This window comes from Erpetoichthys calabaricus, chromosome 2 (assembly GCF_900747795.2).
Source record: "Erpetoichthys calabaricus chromosome 2, fErpCal1.3, whole genome shotgun sequence".
NCBI lineage: Eukaryota > Metazoa > Chordata > Cladistia > Polypteriformes > Polypteridae > Erpetoichthys > Erpetoichthys calabaricus.
The window spans coordinates 295,423,682-295,447,503 of record NC_041395.2 but is presented as its reverse complement, the minus strand read 5'-3'; the positions used below and the strand labels follow the sequence as shown (position 1 = coordinate 295,447,503).

Below are 23,822 nucleotides of genomic sequence, written 5' to 3'. Positions count from 1 at the left end.
ACTGGGGGAACACAAAGCCTCTGTCCTTCCCTCATAATGGCCAGAATGGCAAAGGTTCTACTAAGCAATCCAGTCAAGATGCCCATCCATTTATCCATATCCTTCCTTTATCATGGCTTCCTGGCCGGGCAGTGAACCATCCAGCAATTAGCCCCTGTCTTCTATGACCAAGAATGTGAATCTACTTCAGCTCATTGATTGAGCATCTAATTAAAATCTGTAATATTTAAATTCAGTTTAGTTCAGATAAATAGTGAATGGCAGATCAAGGGTGTGGATGACCCCATGTGTGGTTCCTGATTGGTAGACCTTTCCAACAAGTTCTCTTCACTAGGCTGATTTGTAATCTGGGTTTAGGCTGAAGAGGAAAATAAAATAAATCGGCTTGCTGTGTGCTCCTGTAGCCTTTCTGCATAATAATACTCCGCAGCATAGCATTGAGTTGTGTAATGAAGCGGAGTACAGCATGACACAAGGCTCCACAGTTAAGTCCAGCATTTCTGTCCCTGTGACAGAAAATCAAATAGTTCCTCTCTGCGGGAGGAAGAAAAGGGAAGGCACTTAAAGAGCCCAGTTTTAGAAGAAATTCAATAGCAGAGAGTATCTTTCATATGTGTGCTTTTCCACTTTTGCCATAAACGAGTGGCGCATCCTTATTCTTCTGTAATGCAAATGTAAGCACTGGATGAAAGTGCTGACATTGAGCAGCTGCGTGGAATCAAGGTGATATTTTTTCAAAACGGCCTAAGGCTTGCAGCTTCTGTGACCTCACACTCCGGCGCTGAGAGTGCACAGACAGAGGTGGAGGGCCAGAGAAGCTCCTCCCAGCCTTTGTATAAAGGAGACCGAGCATGGTTAAGTCCTTCTGAGTAACAGCAAGATAGCCAGTTAGCAGGCAGAGGAGGTGGGGAGAGAGAGAGAGAGAAGGGATTTGCCTGTGAGAACTGATGGATACAAAGCGAGGTAGGAAAAAAACAGACTGTTGTCTTTCTCTTCAGCCTTTAACGCTTACAGAAACAAAGGAAGCCGGGGTGGGTTGTGCAGCTGTATTGATGTGGAGAATGAGCTCTGTTTTGTAAGAACCAATTCTTATCTTTAAGTCAGCTTTTCTTTTTGGTGTGTGTTTTTATCACAGTAACCATGATGATGTGTGTGTCTGAAAAGAAACGTTAAGAAAAAAATAAAAAGCACACAGCATTTCCAATATCGGATGTGTGTGTCTGCTGTGTGCTAAACTGTGTGTGTGTATATCTGTTTGACATGTCGACCCGACAATGCATCTCGGAGAGATCTGGCTTCAGTGCTGTAATAAATGTGCTGTGCTCATGCAAAGGAAACACAGGCACTTGAGAGTGCTTGCCATGTGGATTCCCATTTGAAACTTTCAGCTGCAGGTTTAGATCACAGAGGAAGCTGCAGAGCTTTCTATTTCTGGTTGATGGCAATTTGAAACGGATCTTTTTACTGCCTCTTTCATGAGCCCCGAAATCTTTTTCATGTTAAGGTGAAGAATGTGCACTCCTATTGAGATAAATGAAAGTAGCGGCACCGCATGCTGACTTCAGCCCATTGTGCCAAGTGACCTCTGCATTTTAGGCAGGCGGCGCTATCTGCTCCTTGCACTCTGCTGTAATGCACCATGGAGCACGGGACAGCTACTGGCAGGTTGTTTTCAGATTAAGAGGCTCACCCTCAGATATGTGGCTGTACTTAAGGCAATGACTTTCTCCCTGACTTTTTGAATTTCACAGTTTTACTGGATGCAATTGCTAGGTAAGAAGGGGTAAGTGGAACTCCTTTTAGTCATGACAAAAGCAATATACTATAACGGTAACTGTCAGGAATGTAACATGAGCTCTGCTTACTTAGCACATGTAATGATTTCTTTGCATCATCATTAACAGTGTAGTTTTCATCAAAATACCCCTTTCTCTACTTGCCAATGTCGCAAACATACACTAAGAGATTGTAGTTTTTAAACAGACATATGTGAATGAACATCAGTTCATGCCAAATGAGTGAAGAGTTTTTAATAAAGTTATTAGCCCAGTCCTGAGCCATCACTGAGTTACATACTTCTTGTCCTCCTTCTTCTTCTTATTGTTAAAATGGACTTGTAAACCTGTCTGGGACTGGGCCTTGTGTCCTGTGCTGCCGTGATAGGCCCCAGTATCATGTATACCTGACTTGGATTATGTGACTATGATATTATTATTATTATTATTATTATTATTATTATTATTATTATTGCAGTGAACTGGCGCCCATTCCAGGGTTGGTTTCAGTCTAATATCCAGTGGTATTAGGATGTGTTTACAGGCCCCACTGACCCTGATTTAGAATCATAAGATCTAATGTTGTTTAATGTTATTGTCATTTTGCCTTGCATTCAGTGCAGAGATGTGCTTCAGTCCTGTTCTGGCTTGATTTGAGCTGAGAGTTTAACAATGTTATTATTATTATTATTATTCAGTGTTTGTTTCCTCTCGCATGATGTCTTTGCAGTTTTAGCTGGTAAATCCAGGCTACAACAAGAAGCCAAAGTGATTTACCCTAACACCTTTCTAAGGATGTGTGCAGTGCCCATGCACTTCAGTAGTTGATGGATGACCTGGGAGTGTCTTCAAGTTTTCATCATGATCTTTCTTTAATGTACCTAATGCTCCAACTATAACTGGCACAGTTCTAGTTTTATAGTTCCACATCCTGCTAATCTCGGTTTCCAAATCCTATTATTTACTGATCTTCTCAGTTTCTTTTAATATGATGTTCAAGTCGTCTAGGACGGCTATATCAATCAACAGGCAGGACTCCTCTCTTTCTTATTATGTAGCACAATATCAGGACGATTCGCTAGGATTGTTCTATCTGTTGTTATTGGAATATCCCACAAGATGGTGATATCATTGATGTTCACAACCTTTTCTGGCTGGTGTTCGTAATACTTGTCTGGCACTTTTTATTATTATTATGATTATTATTATTATGGTGAAGGACTGTGGTCCTGTCCCTGGCTGGTTCCACCTCATACCCAATGTATGATAGGCTCCTGGCCCCTACAAACCTGAGGTATGGCTTCAGTGCTGACCTTCACAGGAATTGGATTACAGTATGTGAGTTTGATCATCAAATGTTATGTTGCTTTTTCAGTCTTCTTCTTCTTCTTCTTGTTCTTGTTCTTCTTGTTCTTCTTCTTCTTCTTCTTCTTCTTCTTCTTCTTATTATTATTATTATTATTATTATTATAATGAACATGCACCCTGTCAGCCTTCCACCAAAGGCTACAAGGATAAGATTGCCCCCCCAGTGAGTTTCAAATGGATTCAATAAGAAAATAATGATAAAGATTATGACTGGCATTTCAGTCGGAGTTAATTGGAGCCTTTCACCCAGTGGAGCCCAAGATAGGCTCTGGGCCCCTACAAACATGAATCACATGGGTTTATGACGGTTATGTTACGATGATTATTAGTGGCACAGTGGTGCAGTGAGTAGGTCTCTAAGGTTCGAGTCTACTCTCTGTCCGGTCACTTTCTGAGTGGCGTCTTTCTATGTCAGCATGCGTTTGCCTCCAACATTACAAGAACATAAGGGCATGAGGGTCAAGCTGCTTGGCAGCTCTAGACTGGCCTTCAGTGGTTAACTTCTGCTTTTACACCTGATGTCCTCAGTGGTTGACACAAGGTCCCTATGACCTTAAAAAAGCAGTACTTAGGATGAATGATGATTGAATAAGTTATTATTACTATTATTGTTATTATCAGCAATTCAGAGGTGCAGTGATAACTGAACTGACTATGAACTGTTAGGGAAGGCATTGATCCACCCATCCACTCATTTTCTGAATTCACTTATTTCAATTTGAGTTTGTGAGGAGCCAATATTATGTTCATTGTTATAAAGTGGATGGTGGCACAGTGTGTGTTAGTCCTCTTTTTGATATGTGGCCGAGTTGTCTTTTGAGTGGTGTTTCTTGAAGCTGTGCACACCATGCAGCTTGGGCTGCTTCACAAAAATATCACAAAAACAGCCTTCTGGTGAGATTATTTCAAAGCAGCGGTCCAGTATGAGAGATTGTGGCTGTTTGTGATTGTGTGTGCCATTCAGGGCTGGTTCCTTGCCTTACACCCAACACTGTCAGTGTGGCCATTAGCGCCTTACAATCCTGTAATGGAATAACTGGGTTCAAAAAGAGATTGATGTGTCAAGGGTCCTACTAAAAGTTACAAGAGAAGGTGTACATAAGAACTCTTATGACATAACAGGAACTTTACTTTAACCTGAACTCGTCATTCACCATTTTGCTGAATACAAACCGATTAATACCGAGCAAGTGTTCTCCAGCAGCAAGTAAACAAAAGGCTTAACCTATTTTCTTTTGTTTCTTTTGGCTGCAGACTAATGAAACTCTTTGCTGGCATTTCAAGTGAGCTCTGCAGTATTGCTGAGTTTCCACGTTGCCACACATTTGTTTCCAGGATACCACTAAATTTGTTGTAGAATCTGAAAAAAATGAGACTCTCTTTGCTACCCTGTTCTTCACTGATTAAATAACTAGAAGAGTGCTCCAGTAGATATAATAAATAAATAAATTCATACATACATAGATAAATGAGGAGTGACTAGTGATGGATAAATAAATCACAATGTTTCTGCTCAAGCTAGGCTTAACTTTCCTTTTTCTTCTATATGTGTCTGAATCAATAGAGTTCTTTATTTCTTTATAGGGCAACATGGTGGCACAGTGGGTCCAGCTTAATAAATCTAGGGTGCGAATATCATGCCTGGTCGCTGTGTGTGTGGAGCTTTTATGTTCTCCCTGTATCTCTGAGTATTTCAGTTTCCTTTTAAATTGCTTATTAGGCTGATTGTTCATTTTAAACTGGCCATGTGAGAGTGTGCCCAGTGAGAGACTGGAGTCCTGCCTTGTGTATTATGCTGCCTGGATATCCTCCAGTGAATTGGATTGAGCAGGCTTGGGAATGTGACGTAATTCCTTTGAGTCCATCCATCCATTTTTAAGGGTTGCAGCATCATGTATAAGGCATAAGTCTTCCCTGGACATTGCACATATTCATTTAAGTTTATCTTTTAAATCCAATCTTAACAGGATTGTATTGAAGGCCTGGCTTACGGGTTAACTTCTTCAGTTTCAAACATGAGAGGGTTTTAATGAATGTGTTATTTTTTAACTTACAGAAAAACAATAACCACAGAGAGGTAACCAATGATTAAAGTTACTATGTTTCTGAGTTTCTGTATGATGAAGGGAAGTGTTTCTGAGTTTTTATACTCTGAATGCTGATAACAGTGCTATGAAGACTTGTGTTGTTGATCTGTGAGGGGCGTGCTGCCTGAAATCCCTCCAGTTCGTCACCAGGTTGAGATCTAACAAAAGCCATACTAGCGAAGCAAAATCCCCCACATAATTCTTCCTCTGTTCTTTAATACTTCTTGACTTGGTACAGTGATAACTGCAGCCATGAAGTGATGCACTCAGATATTTGTATATGTAAACTTCTTAGTAACTATCATTCCATCAGTTGACACTGTCACCATCTGGATCAGGCCATCCACACAATAACTGGCCAAATGAAGCTGTGACTAAGTGAACATGTGTCCTCCACAATCATCCTGTTCCCATGTTCCTGCAGTATATTCATCTCCTGGTTAAATATCTTTACCTTCCAGTGGTTCTCTGGCAGGAGTTTCAGGGAGGATTATAAGCAACACCTTAAAGGGAAGGGTATCATCATGCCTTTCACTTAGACATGCATGTCCACCACCATACCATACTATTATGTTTTGTAATGTCCAAATAGGAGGGTGGCATTGTGGTAGTGCTGATGCCTCTCAACAAGGAGACTGGGGGTCATGTCCTTGGTGTTGCCTGAGTGGTGTTTGCGTGTTCTCACCATATCTGCCTGTGTTTCCTCTGAATGCTCTGGTTTCTCCCCACAGTCCAAAGATACGCACTTAAGTTGAATTGATGATGTTAAAGAACGTGTGTGTGTGTTTGAATGGTTCATCTTGCGATGGACTGTTGTCCTCTCTAGGTGTTGTGCCACATACTTGCTGGGATTGGCTCCAGCTGCCCTGCGGCCTTGCCCTGGATAAATGAGTTAAGAAAATGAATGGGTGGCGCTTTCTGGTAGCAATAGTGGATGCCATGAAGCACATATGCTGCTCTGCTATACTGCTCCATTATTTTAACAATTGTCACCATTATTTATTTCTAATATCTTCAGTCCACCAGCTATAATAATAGGAAAGATTCACAGCTGACTGTTTTTCCTTGAATAAAGACCTTTTGGATAATGCCAGGTAATGAGCTACTCCTCTACTAGCCCTAAATTTCATTACCAGCACTCTTTTTTTAATTACTGAAAATGCCGTAAAGAAAAATAATGAAATAAACAAATAAAAGAAAGATCAAATGAGATACCGCCATGTAAAGAAATGTAAGTAGCAAACAATATTATGATTTATTTCATAGAACTTGATTCATCTGACATTTCAGTAAGAGCTTATCAAGGATCAGCATTTTTATATAACATTTTCAAATCTGCTTAATGCTATTCAAAGAATGACATAACAAGTTAATAGACATCATTCCATTAATGAACCAACATAATCCAATACAGGAACCAAACCGAGAAGGGGTGAAAGTCTACCCAGGGCACACTAACTTATACCAGGTCAGTTCAATGAATGACTTTGGGATGTGGGAGGATAACTGGAGTACACTAGGAGGACCACTAAACTTCACAGAAACAATGCCTGTGGTGGGATTTCAAGCTGTTTTTTATTATGTTTTTGTTTTTTATTCAATTGCATACCACAGCACACTGGTAAAGTCAATTATATTCTATGGCTGTCATTCACATCACAGCAGAGGAGTGAAGCACACTTTTTAAAAATGTGACACTCTGTCTATTGTCTGCACCAAAACGCACCACCATGCACATTACCGTGTTATCTTTAACACTACATGGAGAGTTCCCCTCTAACACTTAATCTGTGCTGGAGCACATAGTAACTGCCATGAGGTTGCACCACCAACAGCAATTCGCACACCAGAGTGTAGCACTATTAACTTTTAAATATGTCATTGGCCTAGTAAATGCATTAAATCGGTACAGTTTACATGTATACTTGCACAAATAAACTAGTATTTCACTTGGATATTTGGCAATTTTAAATTGTTCTGCTGCCTCACTCTGTGCAGCACACTCATATTGTAACTTTCTCTCTGCTCAATCTCATCTGATGCATTTATGTTCCCATTGCTTCACTCCTATTCCTGTTATTTCTCAATCTCCATGTCAACATCTACACCCACTGCACCAAAACCAGCTCCCTGTTATTAACTACACTGACCGGATGATTTATTGATTTATTTCAATTTGCGTGACTTGAAGTGTTTTTGCCACACATTGTTTTCAGCTAATCAAAAATAGATAGGCGTGTCATTTACTAGAGTACTTTTATAAAGTTTAAATAAAATCCATGGAATAAACTTTGCTCATTTAAACATTATAAAAATTAAAAAATATATTTTATGGTGATGTTGGAGCTCCAGACCACATTTGGAGGTCCCAGAGCACAGAAGACTCAAAATCAGAGGTACAAGAGCTGAGCTCCATCACTAATTAAGGGCTGCTCCCATCCCTTGCCATTACCTGTTTCCAGTTTCATTATCCTGCAGGTTAGGCTGAGGTAAGCACCACAAGGAATGTACCGAGTATCAGTTCTGTCTCTGATGCATCTTTAGGATTGTGATCGCCATGACTGTCATCATAATTGAAAATGACAGCATTGAATTACCAGTACAGCCAAACGACGATATTGCAACTTAACAAAATGTCTACATGTGATAGGAAAGGACTGAGGTGATTTTTCTAAATAGAGAACTTTATTTAATCACTAAATGACAGGCATATACATGCAAAATTAGAACATGAAACACTTTCTGGCAGAAACTTAACATGTTTCATTCTCTCTAAATGGCACAAAACCAGTAGCAGCATTTTAAATCAAATTTTTTTGTGAAACCAAACTTTAAGTTTCATTACAAATTTAATTTTGTTTGAATTGCAGATGCATCACTACTCAACAACTTTATCCTGCAAATCTGTGAAATTAGGTTATTATTTTCTGAATTACTAATAGTGAGAAGCCAATGCACTTGCCAGCTTTGGGCACAAGAAGGCACCAGACAGGTTTACGATCAGAGGACGCACTACTGAACACAAGCATACCCTGCTCACACCAATTCAGTTCTGGTATGCCATCTTAGATTAACCAGTAATTAGAAAGGAAATCAATGAAACACATACAGGGGTCATGATCGGAGTAAGGATTCAACGGAGACAATTCAAACATTTAAATAACACTCCTCCAGTTCTGTATAGTAACAAAGTAGAAATACTTTTTTTGCTGTACTCGAGTTTGTATTCAAAATTTGTTTCTTTGAGTATAAAGTTCTCCATCTACTTCAACTTTTATTTCACAGCACTCCGATATATTTTACTAGACTCATTTGTTACTGCAATATTAAACCAGAAAACAAATGGGCCTATGCAAATACACACAATGCTTTGCTCCAGAAATTATCTAAAATACAGGATTACCCAATTTAGGATTAACCAATTCAGGAAAAAAATTGTGTCTATAAAGGAATCAACCAATCAGTCATTCCAAATACACCAAGTTGCAGTCCGCAGATGGGTGATGCACAGCCTCAGTTGCCGCTGCCCTCAGACTGTCCTCACTGCAGTCTGCTGAATGGAGTAAGGCCAGAGATGTACTCAACACTACGCGACGTGTGCACTTGAGGTCGCTGCTGCTGTGAAACAAGCAGTGCACGGGCTATACTTGTGTGCGTACTTTCTGTAAATCTGGAGGATTCCACCAGGTGGCACTGCGAGTTTCACTGTGTTGTGAGTTGAGGGAAGAAAGATGTTAAAGATAAAAATTCTTGGCCTTCTGATGTTATTGTGAAGGTGCAGAAAAAAAGACAGCAACAATGACAAAGAAGATGGTATGTGAGACCTTTAAATGCATCGCATCATTACGATGGAGAATATAATAATAATAATTCATTACATTTATATAGCACTTTTCTCAGTACTCAAAGCGCTATGCACTCAGGGAGGAAGCGAACACAGAATCTTCCACAGTCTCTTTACTGCAAAGCAGTAGCACTACCGCTGCGCCACCTGTGAGGGCAATGCTTGCATTGCATATGCGAGAAATGGATGAAGAAAAGCTACATGAATACTCTCGTATGTCAGCATTTAAGTTTGATGATTTGATTCACTTCATTCAACCCTTCATCAAATAACAAAGCATGCACATTGATCGTGTTGACAGTAAACAACAATGCTGATGTCACATATCAAAACTTGAATGCACACGTCACCCAAATTTTTGCTGGTAGTGCAACTCGCACAGGTGTCAACGTTAATTTCTGACAATGTGCTCAGAGGACACATGAAAAGAATGCTGGGAACCTGTGGCAGCCATGATGCATGCGCGTAAGCGTTCTGAGCGTGAAGTATAACCCTGATTCCAGCTGACTTAGTGTCCTTCTCTCTCTTTCAGAAGATGTTAATATTTCTTTGTAAAGCACAAGAAATACACATGGGGCAAATGAACTGTTCTATTTCAAGTACTGGTGGACAAAACAAGTAAGGAGTTTCTACATTTGCACCACACCCTGCTGTCACACCCTTGCCTGTTTACATAACACACTATTGTCCTTTATATTTTAAACATTTTACAAATATAGCTGCCTGCCTATGGACAGGTTGTCACGCTGCCCTTCTTCTGCCTCTCATCAGCTGTCTAGTGGGTCCTAAAATGAGCTAAGAAATCTCTAAACATATCCAAATTTTTACATTAAATTTAAACAAAAGGGAAAGATGGACAGATTAGCACAATCAAACCCAATAATAATACTTCTTGTTCAAATTTGTGGGCCTTCTTCTCAATGAGCCTCCCTCCCAACTCTAGGCCTAGTGTATACTACAGAAACTGCCTACTTATACAGTTAATTAAAATGTCAAGGCCAGCCCAATAAAGTTCTGTGATCACCGGGCCACAATCAATTTGCTGTTCCTTAGGTTGTCTAAACTTTAATCTATATAAATAAAATGCTAACGGTTGTGTCCATCTACTCGTGAACCACTGGGGCTAGAACCTTGATCTTGAAAGCTTACCACGTGATATGCACTGGTGAAGCCCAAAATTTAGGTAGTGGCTACCACCACAAAAGTTATTTGGGTTTGCTTCTTTCTCACAGTAAACTGCTTGAAAGGGTGACATGGCAGAAAGGAAAAGAGCACTGGTGACATGTGTCAAGTGCAGAGTGGTGACTCTGGGGCTATGGATCTGCTCTGGTATCCAGAAGGTTGCTGGTTCGAAAGGTGGTCCTACTCTGAGCAAGGCCCTTAACCTGCAATTGCTCCAGGGGCGCTGTACAATGGCTGACCCTGCACTCTGACCCCAAGGGGTATGTGAAAACTAACAAATTCCTAATGCAAGAAGTTATATAAGGTGAAATATAGGACAAAAAAAAAAAGTGTGAAGCGCATTGCTGAGACGAATTATAGCAAATAAACAACAAAAAAATAAAAAAAAGGGTGAGGTGCATTGCTGAGGCCAATTCTAAGAAATTAAGAACAAAAAAAACAAAACAAAAAAAGCGTGAAGCAAAAGAACAGCAGCGCCATCTGCCGAGCATCGGATACGGGATACAGAATGACAGCGTGACAAAGACAGACAAATGCCTGCAGCAATTGACCCATGCTCCTGTCCTCCCATCAAACTGATCATTATGATTGCGAAATATAGTATATACTGTATAGTGTATAACACACAGTGACACCACAAAAGAGAACCCCGGTGGCGACATCTTCTGAGCGTCAACCCAAACACAAGAGTGCTTCATTGATGAAAAACAATGAGAGGTAAGCCTGAATATAGAGCCACTGAGCAGCCGGCTAATACTATGGCTTATCGACATGGCATACATACTCCACAATGCAGAATGTAAAAACGACAACAGAACAGACATTCATGCTGACGAATGAGGAGATTATCAAATACACATGACTTCTATCCATCTGCAAACCCCTCCTTTACAGTACATCCATAAATCAATGTTTGGTTGAACAGCACTACTTATGAAAGTTACACAGCTGATGTGCTCACAGTTTGGAGGTTTGTTTTCATACTGAAAATGAACGAATGTGTGGCCAAAATGAAATTGTTCAGTTTGCTCTTTGTGAACCATCCTTATTTGAGGACCAAAGAAAGGTCCATGTGTTTCTACTATGGTTCAGTCAGGTTTCCCCTCCGGCTGGGGTTCAAATTCCTTTTGTTCATTTTTGATTCTTTTGGTTATGTTACTGTTCCTGATGATTTCGTTTCTATGGATCTATGTATCTTTTATTATGTCCCATGTTTTTTGTGGGTGGGCCCCCAAGAGGTGGAGCAACCTACCCTTCAACATCAAGGGTCTGCCCTTAGGCTAATGAAGGTTGAGGGAAGCCTAGAGTCCGATGTGGTTCATTGAATGCAATGGGTGGTTGATGAGTTCTCCTGTGTTTATTGCTATTTATGATTCTCCTGATTTCTTTTTTTGTTTACCTCATTTGCTCTGTTTTTTGACTATTCTTTTGGATTTCGTATTAGGACTGGGTTTGCTATTTGGATTGCCAATTTTTAAGGCATTGCTTACTGTCCCTTTGTTTTTGCTCTTCTTACAGAGCTTTTTTTCGTTTTTGCGAGGGGGAGTCAAGCTAAAGTTAGAAAATGGAACAAACCTGAACAAAACTGACATTGTCATTTCTCAATGGAGTCTCCACCCTTCTCAATGCACTTGTGCCACCTGCCTGGAAGTGCCTGGATTCCAGCAGAATAAAAGGTTTTGTCTTGTCCTCGCAAACCACTCGTGCATCCGAGTTATTGTCGAACACTACATGCCGAGAAGAACTACAGTCACTAGTGTAAGTTACCGTAACTTGATGGAGACCAATGTGAAGCCTGCTATTCGATCCTAGCGGCGGGGCCTGTTGTCTCAAGGAGTCCCTTTACTGCAAGACAATGCCCACCCGCCTGCCCACACACTGCTAAGAACACCAAGGCTTGTTTGGAGAAACTGAAGTTAGAGGTATTGCCACATCCTCCTTAATTGCCAGATTTGGCACTGTGTGAGTTCCACCTTTTTGGACCACTAAAAAAACATCTGGGTGGTCGTCGATTCAAGACAGATGATGATGTGAAGAAAGCGGTGCACTAGTGGTTGCGAGGACAAGATATAACCATAGAATCCAAGCACTTTTAGGCAGGTGGCACAAGTGCATTGAGAAGGGTGGAGACTCCATTCAGAAATGACATTATCAGTTTGTTAAGGTTCGTTTTATTTTCTAACTTTAGCTTGACTCCCCCTCGTAATAAGTCATTTATATATAAAGATTCTTTGTTCACACTGAGGATATTGATGGTCTTTACCTCCTCTCGTTGAAATTCTGAGTGCTTTGGGGGACATTTTGGGACTCAGTACTATTATCTTTGAGGCCTCAGGCCACTTCAGCCCTTTGTGTTTTGCTGAAAACACAATAGTTTTCTAGTATTTTATATTTTGAAATACAGAAATATTCCACCCCATGCAATTGCATCAGGATGTTTTCCAACTTGGGCTTTGTGGTGCTACCTAAGGGAAATATAGCTGAACCTAAGTAAAGCTGCCTACAACTGTCCTATGAACTCCTGACTCCTAGGAGTCCAGTCCTGAACCTGTATCTTCTATCCCTTGGTGGGTTATGAAGCAATACATCTACAGTGCAGTTCTTGTTGAAGACTTTCGCAGGCTTATGCCCACTTTGGGTCAACTCTACACCCAGTGGGCAATGTGTTACAACACATTTTCTGTATCCAGAATGTGCACAAGTTTTGAAAAATCGCACTGCGTTCAGAAGAATGCAGAAGCAACTTCTAAAAGCTGTGTGTTTTAGCTGAGTTTGTTCTGCACTTTAAAAGGATTAGTCAGGTAGATTTGGATCAGCCTTTGGTGATGAAAAGTGCATAAGAACTACTAAAAGGTAACACAGACTGAAATGTGTTCACAGAAGTCTTACTGGAGGCTTAAGTGGTGACTTTTCAATTGAGACAATTAAGTTTCCTGCCAACATCACATCAGAGGAACAACCTTAGTATGAGGGCAGCTAATTTAATACAGAGACGTCCAGATGTGAATTAATAAATGGCATGCAACAAGTGTGTCAAAGTGGAGATTATTGTAACCACATGTTAAACGGATATGATTACGCAAAGGCTTTCTAGACATTAGAAAAGTGGAAAAAGCATGTTTTCTTGAGCGTTAAGAGTCTGTGGAATTTTGATTGTTAACAATCGGGTAATGCCGAGGAAATGGAAAAAGTTTACTGAGTGTTTACAACCTGCTGTTGAATTTTTGATTGTGTGCGTGGTGTTTTTGTTTTCAGGTTAATGTTTGCATCAGGTGTTTTACTTTCCAGCCAGTTAGTGTATTCATTTAATCTTACTTACTTTATAATACTGGGGGCCTGTCCAGACATTATTTTTGAGACCAGACAATACTTATGAGTGATGTCACCAAGTGTCTGCTTCACAGTCACAGCTTTTTGTGAACGTTCCCTGCTCAGACTTTATTGAAATAAAATCTGTGCTTGCTTATCACAGTAATTTCTTTCAAAAACATTTTGGATAGTCTGAATTAAGAGATTGGTTCCTGCTTTGCACCCCAGATTACTTGGCTAGACACCAGATCCTTGGACCACCGAAGTGGACAAACAGTTAGAAAGCACGTGTTTGTAATGATTTTCATATGATGAGGGAATAAGTCAAAGTGTATAACAATACAGTAGAGTCTCGCTTATTCGACCTTCACTTATCCAACATTCTGTATTATCTGACGTCCCATCGCAAAAAAAAAAAAAAACGCATCAATCGGCAACAAGAACTGCAAGTTGCGAGCATGAGCGTAGTATATTTTTTGTTGCCAAGTTCATTTTTCCAGTAAAATTTTTCTGTTGTTTTGTTGTTAAACATGATTACAGTGGATTATGTGGCCTGCCCTCTCTGGCATGTGTGCGTGTGTGCGCGCGTGTGTCTCTCTCGCTCGTGTGTGTGCGCGCATGTGTCTCTCTCGCTCGTGTGTGTGCGCGCATGTGTCTCTCTCGCTCGCGTGTGCGCGTGCCTGTGTCTCTCTCGCTCGTGCGTGTGTGCGTATGTGTCTCTCTCGCGTGTATGTGCATGTCTCTCTTTCTCTCACGCGCGTGTGTGCGTGTGTCTCTCTTTCTCTCGCGCATGTGTCTCTCTCGTGTGTGTCTCTCTCACGCGTGTGTGTGCGTGTGATTCTTTCTTGCGCGCGCGTGTGTCTGTCTGTATCTCTCTCTCCCGCTCTCTCTCTCTCTTACTGCACATGGAATGCAGAGGGTGAGAATGAACATGTGCGGAAATCATTGGCGAGCACAAACCGAAAGGGAAACTGGCTTGTTCGTATACCGAGTGTGTGGTCGTGAACAGATGCAAAAGTTTGGCAAACTTTTTGGTCATAACCCGATTTGTACGTGTTCAGAGACGTTTGTAAACCGAAAACATTACGTATTAGGTTTGTAATGTGTAAAATTATAACATAGTTTAACATTTAATAGGCTTTTTCTTAACACCTCCCATTATCCGACATTTTCGCTTATCCGACGTTCTGCCGGCCCGTTTATGTCGGATAAGCGAGATTCTAATGTAACTTTAATTCAATTGAAGTGGCTCATTTATTCAGGTACGTAAGCACTACATAAAATGAAAACTGGCGAGCTGAACTGTAGAAGCAGTTTGTTTTATGAAAAATGTATTTTTAAAGTTACTTTTAAAACCTTAGCTGCCTAAACTGCAAAATAATTCAAAAAACACGGCCACAAATGTGATTGCTGCCTAAATGAAACAAATGGACTTGATGTAATGAATGGACTCCTATCGTTTGTCAAATTTCTTATGTAAATTTGTTTAATTTAAACTGAGTTTATACCTGGCGCTCAGAACACTTACGCACATGCAGCATGGCTGCCATGCGTTCCCAGCTTTCTTTTGACACCTCCTCTGAGCACATTGTCAGAAATGAATACAATGCGTGCGCAAATTGCAGTACCAGCAAAAATGTGGTGGGTGCAGTGTGTATGTGTGTGTATATCCGGGTTCTCGAAGCAATCTGATTGGTCAGTTTGTCTGTGATGGATCAGTGGTAGAGATGAAAGACACAATGCTTTAGGGGTTTGAAGTTTAATTCCTAAATTTTTTTACTTTTACAAAAAAGGGATAAAATGGAGCATTTCAACGACAACAAAGCGAATAACTTACCAAGTGAGCCGCGTAATTTGAGGGAGAATCAAGAAGTAAAGGCAACTTACTCTTTAACACCAGTGACTGTTAGCAGATAAACATAACCGTTAAATCACTTCTCCATATAGCCTCACCGTAGGTTGATGCGCTTCTTGTATTGTTCCACTAACTTCTTCATTCCTTGGGGGAAGAAGCTTTTCAGCAGCTACTGAATCAACGTCTGCACCACTTTCTTAAGGGTGAACACTAAACGTGTAGGGCCTCTTTAGGGCCGATTGATACTTCACAATCAGAATGCATACGCACACAAGTCATGCCTGCCATGCGTTTCATTTGATGCACCCTCTGAGCATGTCCTCAGAAATTAGCACGAAGTGTGTGTGAGTTGCAGTACCAGCGACAATATGGGTGGCGTGTGTGTGAAAGTTTTGGTATGTGATGTCAGCATCGTTGCTAACTATCAACATTTCCATAGCGACAGATCTACCTGTCAGAACAGCTGGCATGAAATCATTAGCTCTTTGAAAGTTTATGTGAAAACATGCAACACATAATGGAAGCAAATTCAAGACAGATACGTCCATGAAAAGCAGAAAATGCCCGAGAAAAGAAGTGGGGATTCAGTTGTTGCAAGATAACGCAGTGTGATTGCAACTCCAACAGAATCGAAGGGCATGCTTCGATGTTTGATGAATGGATCGATTAGGTGCAACAAATCATCAAACTTAAATTCTGACATGCGAAGATATTCATGGTGCTTTTCTTCATCCATTTCTCGCATAGGAAATACAAGTGTCGCATCATAATGACGTAATACATTTAAAGGTCTCACATACCATCAGAAGGCAAAGAATTTTTATCTTTAATATCTTTCTTTCCTCAATTCACAACACAGCAAAACCAGATGTTGCTTTCTCACCGTGATGATGATTTGCACTGCCACCTGGTGGAATCCTCCAGATTTACATAAAGCACACGTGCAAGTACAGACAGTATACTGCTGGGATAGCAGCAGCATCCACAAGCACACGTGTTGCGTAGCGTTAATTACAATGTATATCTCTGGCCTTAGTGGCGGCCTTATCCTTCCATCCATTTTTGGTACTCAAGCTCATCATTCCAGGTTCCAAAGCCTATTCTGGAAAACATCACAGAAAGGCACAATTTAGCCTTTAAGAAGATGCCAGTCTATCCCAGGCCACCCTCACAAGACACACAATCATTCACTCATACAGGCCAATTAAGAGTTAACGTTTAACCTATAGCATGTGTTTGAGCAAAAATGAAGAACCTGAGAACACCCAAACATACTGTAAACACGGAGGACATGTCAATATCATACCAACAGATGGAGCTGGGATTCAAAATCAGTTTCCTTGAGCTTTGTGGCAACAGTCCTAAACCATGTGCCACCATGCCAACCTTTTAAGCTTATGCTTTATGATAACTTTATTTAGACCTCACATTAGAGTAAGCACTGGTGTTCTGTACAAGGCTGATTCCCTTCTTATGCCAGATGTTACTGTGATAGGCACCCGCTGCCCATGGCCCTCTACTGGACAGACAGCTCAAAAAATGGATGGATGGATTAGACTGAAAACCCACTGCTGCCTCATAATTTCTGAATTCTGTGTTATTAAAACACCAATCTGATAAGAGTCTGTGTGCAGTTCGGAGTTTACACAGTGTCCCTGCAAACAAATTGGGTTTTGTGCGGGTATTCTAACTTCTTCTCACATGCCAAAGACAATCACATTGGACTGTGTTCTATGATGGACAGACATTCCAGCAAGGGTGGTTGGCTCCTGCTTAGTCCTCTATATTGCCAACATGGTGTTTAGATCACCACAACTCTGTGTATTTGATAAGGCATTAGACTTGGTGGTAGCACAGTGTTTATCACTAATGTCTCATGAATCCAGAAAAATCCAGTCCTGCATTTTTGCCTGCATGGTATTTACATGTTGTTCCTGTGCCCACATGGGTTTTCATTTCCCATGTGCATGTTAGGTTAATGGGTAATTCCAAATTGGCCTCGTATACAAAAATGTACAAGAATGCTGTGATGACCTGCTGTCCTGTCCTGTCCTGGACTGGTCCCTGCCTTTTGCCTCATCCTGCCCCAGTCGTGACCTGAGACCCTGAATTGGATCAAACAAGCTTGAAAATGTTGTGTTAAATTTTTCGCAGTTGTTTGTGACTTTCTTCCTCCTTTTGTTTATAAGCCTTTCTTCCTCACTGTGGGAGTGTTGAAGGAATTTCACATGGCAACCAGACTGACAGCTCCGTTTCGTCATTGTGAGAGAACAAAGCGTTCCGTAAAAGCTGCACTGGAATCTCTGATCCAATTAGTTAAAGAACAAAGTAACCTGTGAAGCCAGGGCAATGGGTGAACAAATTAGGCAGTTTGGGACGTTTAGGATTCTGGTTTCAATGGCTGCCCCTGGTAATACTACAAAACCTTGTTAGGCTTCCTTTAAAAATATTTTATATTTTCAGCCTATACATTTCTATTAGATTTACAAATGAATTACACTCATCTAAAGTTTTAGCATACTGTTATGTGAAAAATTTAGTTCACCCCATGGAAACTGTTGACTTTTTCAACATATTTGAACTGAGAAACGGTCGATCTTCATGCAAACACTGCCTACCAATAAAGGTGATATACTAAAAAAAAAATCACACATAATTGACATGCTGGATTCATTCTCATACTCCGAATTAACAAAAATGCAGATGTGTCATGTGGAAAAAGCAAATCCACCTCAACATTTATCAGCTTTTCAAATCCATCAATTAAAATCAGATGTTCTAAATTAGGTGCCAATGATTAGAACCCGGGCGGTACGGTGGCACAGTGGTAGCGCTGCTGCCTCGCAGTAAGGAGACCTGGGTGGAGTTTGCATGTTCTCCCCGTGTCTGTTTCCTCTGGGTGCTCCGGTTTCCTCCCACAGTCCAAAGACATGCAGGTTAGGTGCATTGACGATCCTAAATTGTCCCTAGTGTGTGTGTGTGGTGTGTGTGTGCCCTGCGGTGGGTTTGTTTCCTGTCTTGTGCTCTGTGTTGGCCGGGATTAGCTCCAGCAGTCTCCCGTGACCCTGTAGTTAGGATATAGTGGGTTGGATAATGGATGGATGATTAGAAGCCCCTTAGGGAATAGGTAGGTGGAAACCGCAGATATCGATGGCCTGGTGTTCTCTTAGCTACTGGCGTGCGTGGTGTCATAATGCCAAGATCAAAAGAGCTGTCTAAAGCCTTCAGAAAGACATTTGTGGATGCCTCCGAGTCTGGGAAGGGATTCAAGAAGATCACCAAATTATATGAAATTAATCATGTACTGGTGTGGTTGATTTCAAATGACTGCTTACTTGTCCAGGACTGGCCAGCCCAGCATATTTAGTCTAAGAGCTGACTGTTTGATACTAAAAGAAGTCTCCAAGAACCCTAAAATTTGATCTACCAGGATCTGCAGGTAACTCTTGCAAACTATAGTATCAAAGTGGATGTATCTATAATAAGAAAAAGAATTTGACTAAATTTGACCAACATGTGTGGTAGGCCAGGAAAAAGCCTTTGCTGTCCAAAGAGAATATTAGAGCTGGACTGCAGTTTGCCATTGCACATCTAGGCAGAGACCAGGCATTCTGGAACAATATGCTCTAGACAGATGAATCAAAGGTTTGCGTTGAGTTGTTTGCTCACAGTAACAGTAGACATATTTGGTGCATACTGAATATAGCATTTCAGGAGGAGAACCTCATACCAAGTGTGAAGTATGATGATGGAAATGTTTGGATAATGTTAGGGTCTGGGTGGCTTGGAGTCATTGAGTCAATTATGAATTTTGCATCATATCAAAGTTTTCTTGAGGAGAATTTGATGCCACCAGTTTGAAAGGTGAAGTTGATCTGGACATGAACCTTTCAACACAGAAATAATCCAAAACACAGTAGCAAATCCACCAAGGAATGGCTCAAAAAAGAAGAAATAAAGGGATATGGACTGACCTAGTCAAAGCCCTGATCTGAATCCCATTGAAATGTTGTGATGGAGGGCTTTGAAACAGGCAGTATGCGCAAGAAACCCCACAAACATCTTGGTAACTGAAGGAATTTTGCATTCAGGAGCGGTCAGAAATTTTCACTGAGTCAGTGTCAGGGGTTGGTGAGCACTTATACAGAACACCTACAAGAAGTTATTTCTGTTAAACGGGGCAATAGCAACTACTGAGGCTGAAGGTGTACTTACTTTTTCCCTTGTAAATCATTACATCTACTGACATGTTTGTCAAATAAAAAGGAATGAAAAGGTATGTCACCTTTATCTGTAGGCACCATCTGCATGAAGATCTAATGTTTGCCTGTTCAGATATATTGAAAAGTCAACAGTTTTCCTGGGGTTTACTTACTATTTCACATGACTGTAGGAAAAAATAAATTAAGATGAAGATGGTCTTGATTAGAATGATAAGAATAATGAAAAATATTTGTGGAGGTCAGTTTAATTGTTTCTAGGAACAAAAATTGGTGCAAAAAATGAATGAGTGAATTTGGGATCATGAAACAGAATAATGGAAAGGCAGGAATGCGCTTAAATGGGTTTAAGAGGGATTGCTTGAGGGGGTAGGTGCTCACTGTCAACTGCCACCAAGCGTTTTGGATTTTTCAATGGCAGGCTGACCTGTAGGGTAGTCTGGTTGAGCTCATTCTTTATGAATTTCATGTCAAATGTCAGACATTTTTTTTTCCTTTTGCTATTTGCTGCCCTTAGCCCTTTGCTTAATACTTTTTGAAATGGGTTACACATACTTAGCCTTTTGTAAGCCTTGGGGGTATGAACTTATACTCATGACTGGAGCTGGAGACTTATTATAGTTTTGTTAAAACTACACATTTCATTTAATAAACCACATGGAACATAAATTTTTCAGGCAAAAATTAAAGTGCAGGAATTCTTGACCAATGTAGTATGCAGCAGCATCTTGGGAAATCTGCAGCTGTGCTTAGTAGTTTGGCCATAAGTGGGAATTCATGCAGGTGGCTGTTAGACACATTGTAACAGATTTAGAAAGTAATATTTTGATAAAAGTGGCTGTGGATTGTTTAAGGATTAGAAGTAATTATTAACCTTAGAACTGCACTGGCATTGCATCTGGGGCTGGTTTTCTTCCATAAACCCAGTGCTGCCATGATAGGCTCCAGTACCTGCTGTAACTGGGTCAGTGACAAAGAGGTGGGTCAACAACGTACACATTGCATCTTGCATATAAGAAATTACTGCATTTATCTTGCCTGAATTCAAATAATTATTGATGAGAATGTATAATAATGCTTTCGTAGCTCTCACCATAAAGGCTCAGGCATGGTCTGTGTTCACGTTCACGCAGGTTATTCTGTTGTTTTTTAGGTTACTTATCAGCTCATTTGTGACTCAGAATGGGTAAATGTGTTCTGCTTTGGGCTGGCACCCCATCAGCATTTGTTTCCTGCTTTGTATCTAAGGATCACAGGCATTGGCTACAATTCCTTAAGATCCTTTACTAAAAGACACAAGTTCAGGAAATGACATGGGAGGTTTTTGTTCAGTCATTGGAGACACTGATCACAAGTATTAGAAACAAAATACTAATTTAGTAAAGTTTCCTTTTTGAAATGTTATTTCCTTTCCATTTTCCATTTCCAATTTCATAGTTAAGCATGTGATATCATGGGCTTAACATTTTGAACACCTGCAAGTTGTTAAATGTGGTGTGATGAATAGCGCTGCTGTCTCACAGCAAATGGCAGCCCAGGCTTTCTGTGTGTAGTTTGTATGTTCTTCCTGTTCCTTTTAGGTTAACTGATAACTCTGAATTAGCTCTGTCTGTGCACGTGTGACTTGTGATGGCCTGGCACCATATTCCTAGTTGGTGCTGTAGGGTTAGCAAGCTAGATAGGTGGATAAGAAAGAACACAATCAAGCATTATTTAGGACTAGCATTAGAAAGTTAGAACAATTTTAGGCCAACAATTATATCACTTAATTTCTTCAAAACAACATTAGAACAATCTAGACGAGAACAGGCCATTCAGCCCAACAAAGTTCGCCAGTCTTATCCACTTAATTCTTCTAAAATAACATCTAGTCAAGTTTTGATAGTCCCTAACGTCCTACTGTCCACCACACTACTTGGTAGCTTATTCCAAGTGTCTATCGTTCTTTGTGTAAAGAAAAACTTCCTAATGTTTGTGTGAAATTTACCCTTAACAAGTTTCCAACTGTGTCCCCGTGTTCTTGATGAACTCATTTTAAAGTCACAGTCTCGATCCACTGGACTAATTCCCTTCATAATTTTAAAGACTTCAATCATGTCACCTCTTAATCTTAAATCAAGTTTTGTAGGTTCCCAAAGTGCTACTACCTACCACACTATTTGGTAACACACTCCATGTGTCTGTGGTTATCTGTCTGAAAAGTCACTTTCAAACATTTGTGTGAAGCCAGCTCTTATCAAGTTTCCATGTGCTTGTTAATTTTAAAGCCAGAGCTGAGATCTGCTGTACTAGCTCAATATATCATTTTAAACAGTGCCTGTGTATTCACCTCTTAATCTCTGTTTGCTTAAATTAAAACATTCAGCTCCTTCAATCCTTTCCCACAGCTCATACTTTGCTGACCTAGAATCAGTCACATTGTTCTCCTCTGTATTTTCTCTAGCTCTGCTATGCTATTAAAATCAAAAAACTTTCCATACTTTGTAATGGACGGCCGGGTCCCATGCCTGGCCGGGAAGCCCCTGTTGTATATGGTCTGGGGGAGCAGTCATGGGTTCCTCACTACCTCCCCCGGGATGCTTGGTGGCAGCCTCCCTGGCTGATGATGGTGCCTCAGTTTCCCGCAGGGTTTCATGGGAGATGGAGTTCTCCACAACCCTGTGGGGATCTGGGATGGCCGCCAGGGGGTGCTGCATGGATCCCAGAGCCCACCTGGACATCTCTACAGCCCCGCCCATAAGTGCAATTAGCCACAGGTGATCAAGCACCTGGAGCTCTTCCGGGTGGGCTGCAAAAAGGTCCAGCATCCACCACTCAGGAGCCAGAATCGGGAGGAAGAGGATGAGGTTGCCTGGGAGGAGTGGTGGTGCAAGGTGGAGAGTTGTTGGTGTTGGATTTACGTGTTTTTGGGACTGTGTATTGCCTGTGGGATTCACAGAGAAGACATGCCCCACAGGTGAAGAAAAATAAAAGTGTACTTGTTTTTACGCGTGCCTCTGTGTCAGTCTGTGTCGGGTCGGGCTCTATATAGCACTTTTACTACTTGCAAGTCAAGTTTAACAAAACTGGTTTGAAACAAATTGACCCCCACTGTCTTGTTTTTACAAAATGGAGCCCAAAACTGCCCACGGGTGATGCCTTACTTCTGTCCTGCTCTGCATTTGCTGATGATTGCCCAACCTAACTTAAGTGTAATCTCCTTTGACTTGTACCTCACTCATTGAGCTAAATAACCTAACATCCTATTAATCTTTTTAATTGTTTCTGTCTGGATGTAGATAGTGACCCCACCTAGGTCTTTGTCATAATGTGTACGTTCAAGTCTTAACCCTTCCATTGTGTATTCAATTCTAACATTCTTACTTGCTACATGGAATACTGTATATCTTTACTTACATAGGGTGTTGTACCAGGTTAGCCATTATGGATGTGGTAAGAAGTTAAGCAAAATGACACCTTTTATTGGATACCTAGAAAGATTACGATATGCAATCATCTTGCCTGAAGGGGCCTGAGTTGCCTCGAAAGCTTGCATATTGTAATCTTTCCAGATAGCCAACAAGAGGTGTCATTCTGCTTACCACGTTTACTTACATTAAATTTCATGTGCCACAAGTCTGCTGAAGCTTGTATGCTGTCCACTTCCCTCTGTAGTGACTGGCTGATTCTACTGTACATTACCTGTCCATCCACTTAAAACTTTACTAGCTCACTGATTAGATTCTTATCCAGATTGCTTATGTATTTTAAAATAGCTGGAGTCCCCACACTGATCCCTGAGTGCCACTTTTAACAGCACCCAATTCACAACTAGTTCTTCACGCCATAACACTTTGCTTCCAGTGTTAAAGCCAATTTTTGCTACCAATCTACTCATTGTATCTTAAACTCCCACATCTTTAAGTCTGATCTTAACCTCTCATGTGGGATCTTTCTGGAAATCAAAATAAATAATGCCATTGTGATGCTGCATGCCACTAACCACCTAAAGCTTCCTCCACACGCACTCTACTTCTCTGTGGTCCTCTGAGACCCCGGTCTTCCTGCTTTTCAGTTTTCTTTTTGAGTGCTCACTCATTTCTCTTCCTCTCTGCTTTTTTTCAATCCGCACTATGCTAAGCCTGCTTTTAAACTCTCGAGCTAATTAGCGCTCGCCCTGCCGTCCATTCAACCAGCACATGG

General features: G+C 40.8%; 1 protein-coding gene across 1 annotated transcript in view; it reads left to right on the top strand.

Annotated features, from left to right (window-relative positions):
* The first annotated feature begins 822 nt into the window (after window positions 1-822).
* entpd1 (ectonucleoside triphosphate diphosphohydrolase 1) overlaps window positions 823-23,822 on the top strand; it is a 144,982-nt gene continuing 121,982 nt past the window's right edge. Inside the window, exon 1 of the mRNA XM_028795788.2 lies at window positions 823-963. Within this exon, the coding sequence (XP_028651621.1) occupies window positions 948-963 (16 nt within the window). The 5' untranslated portion in view covers window positions 823-947. The remainder of the gene's footprint in view (window positions 964-23,822) is intronic.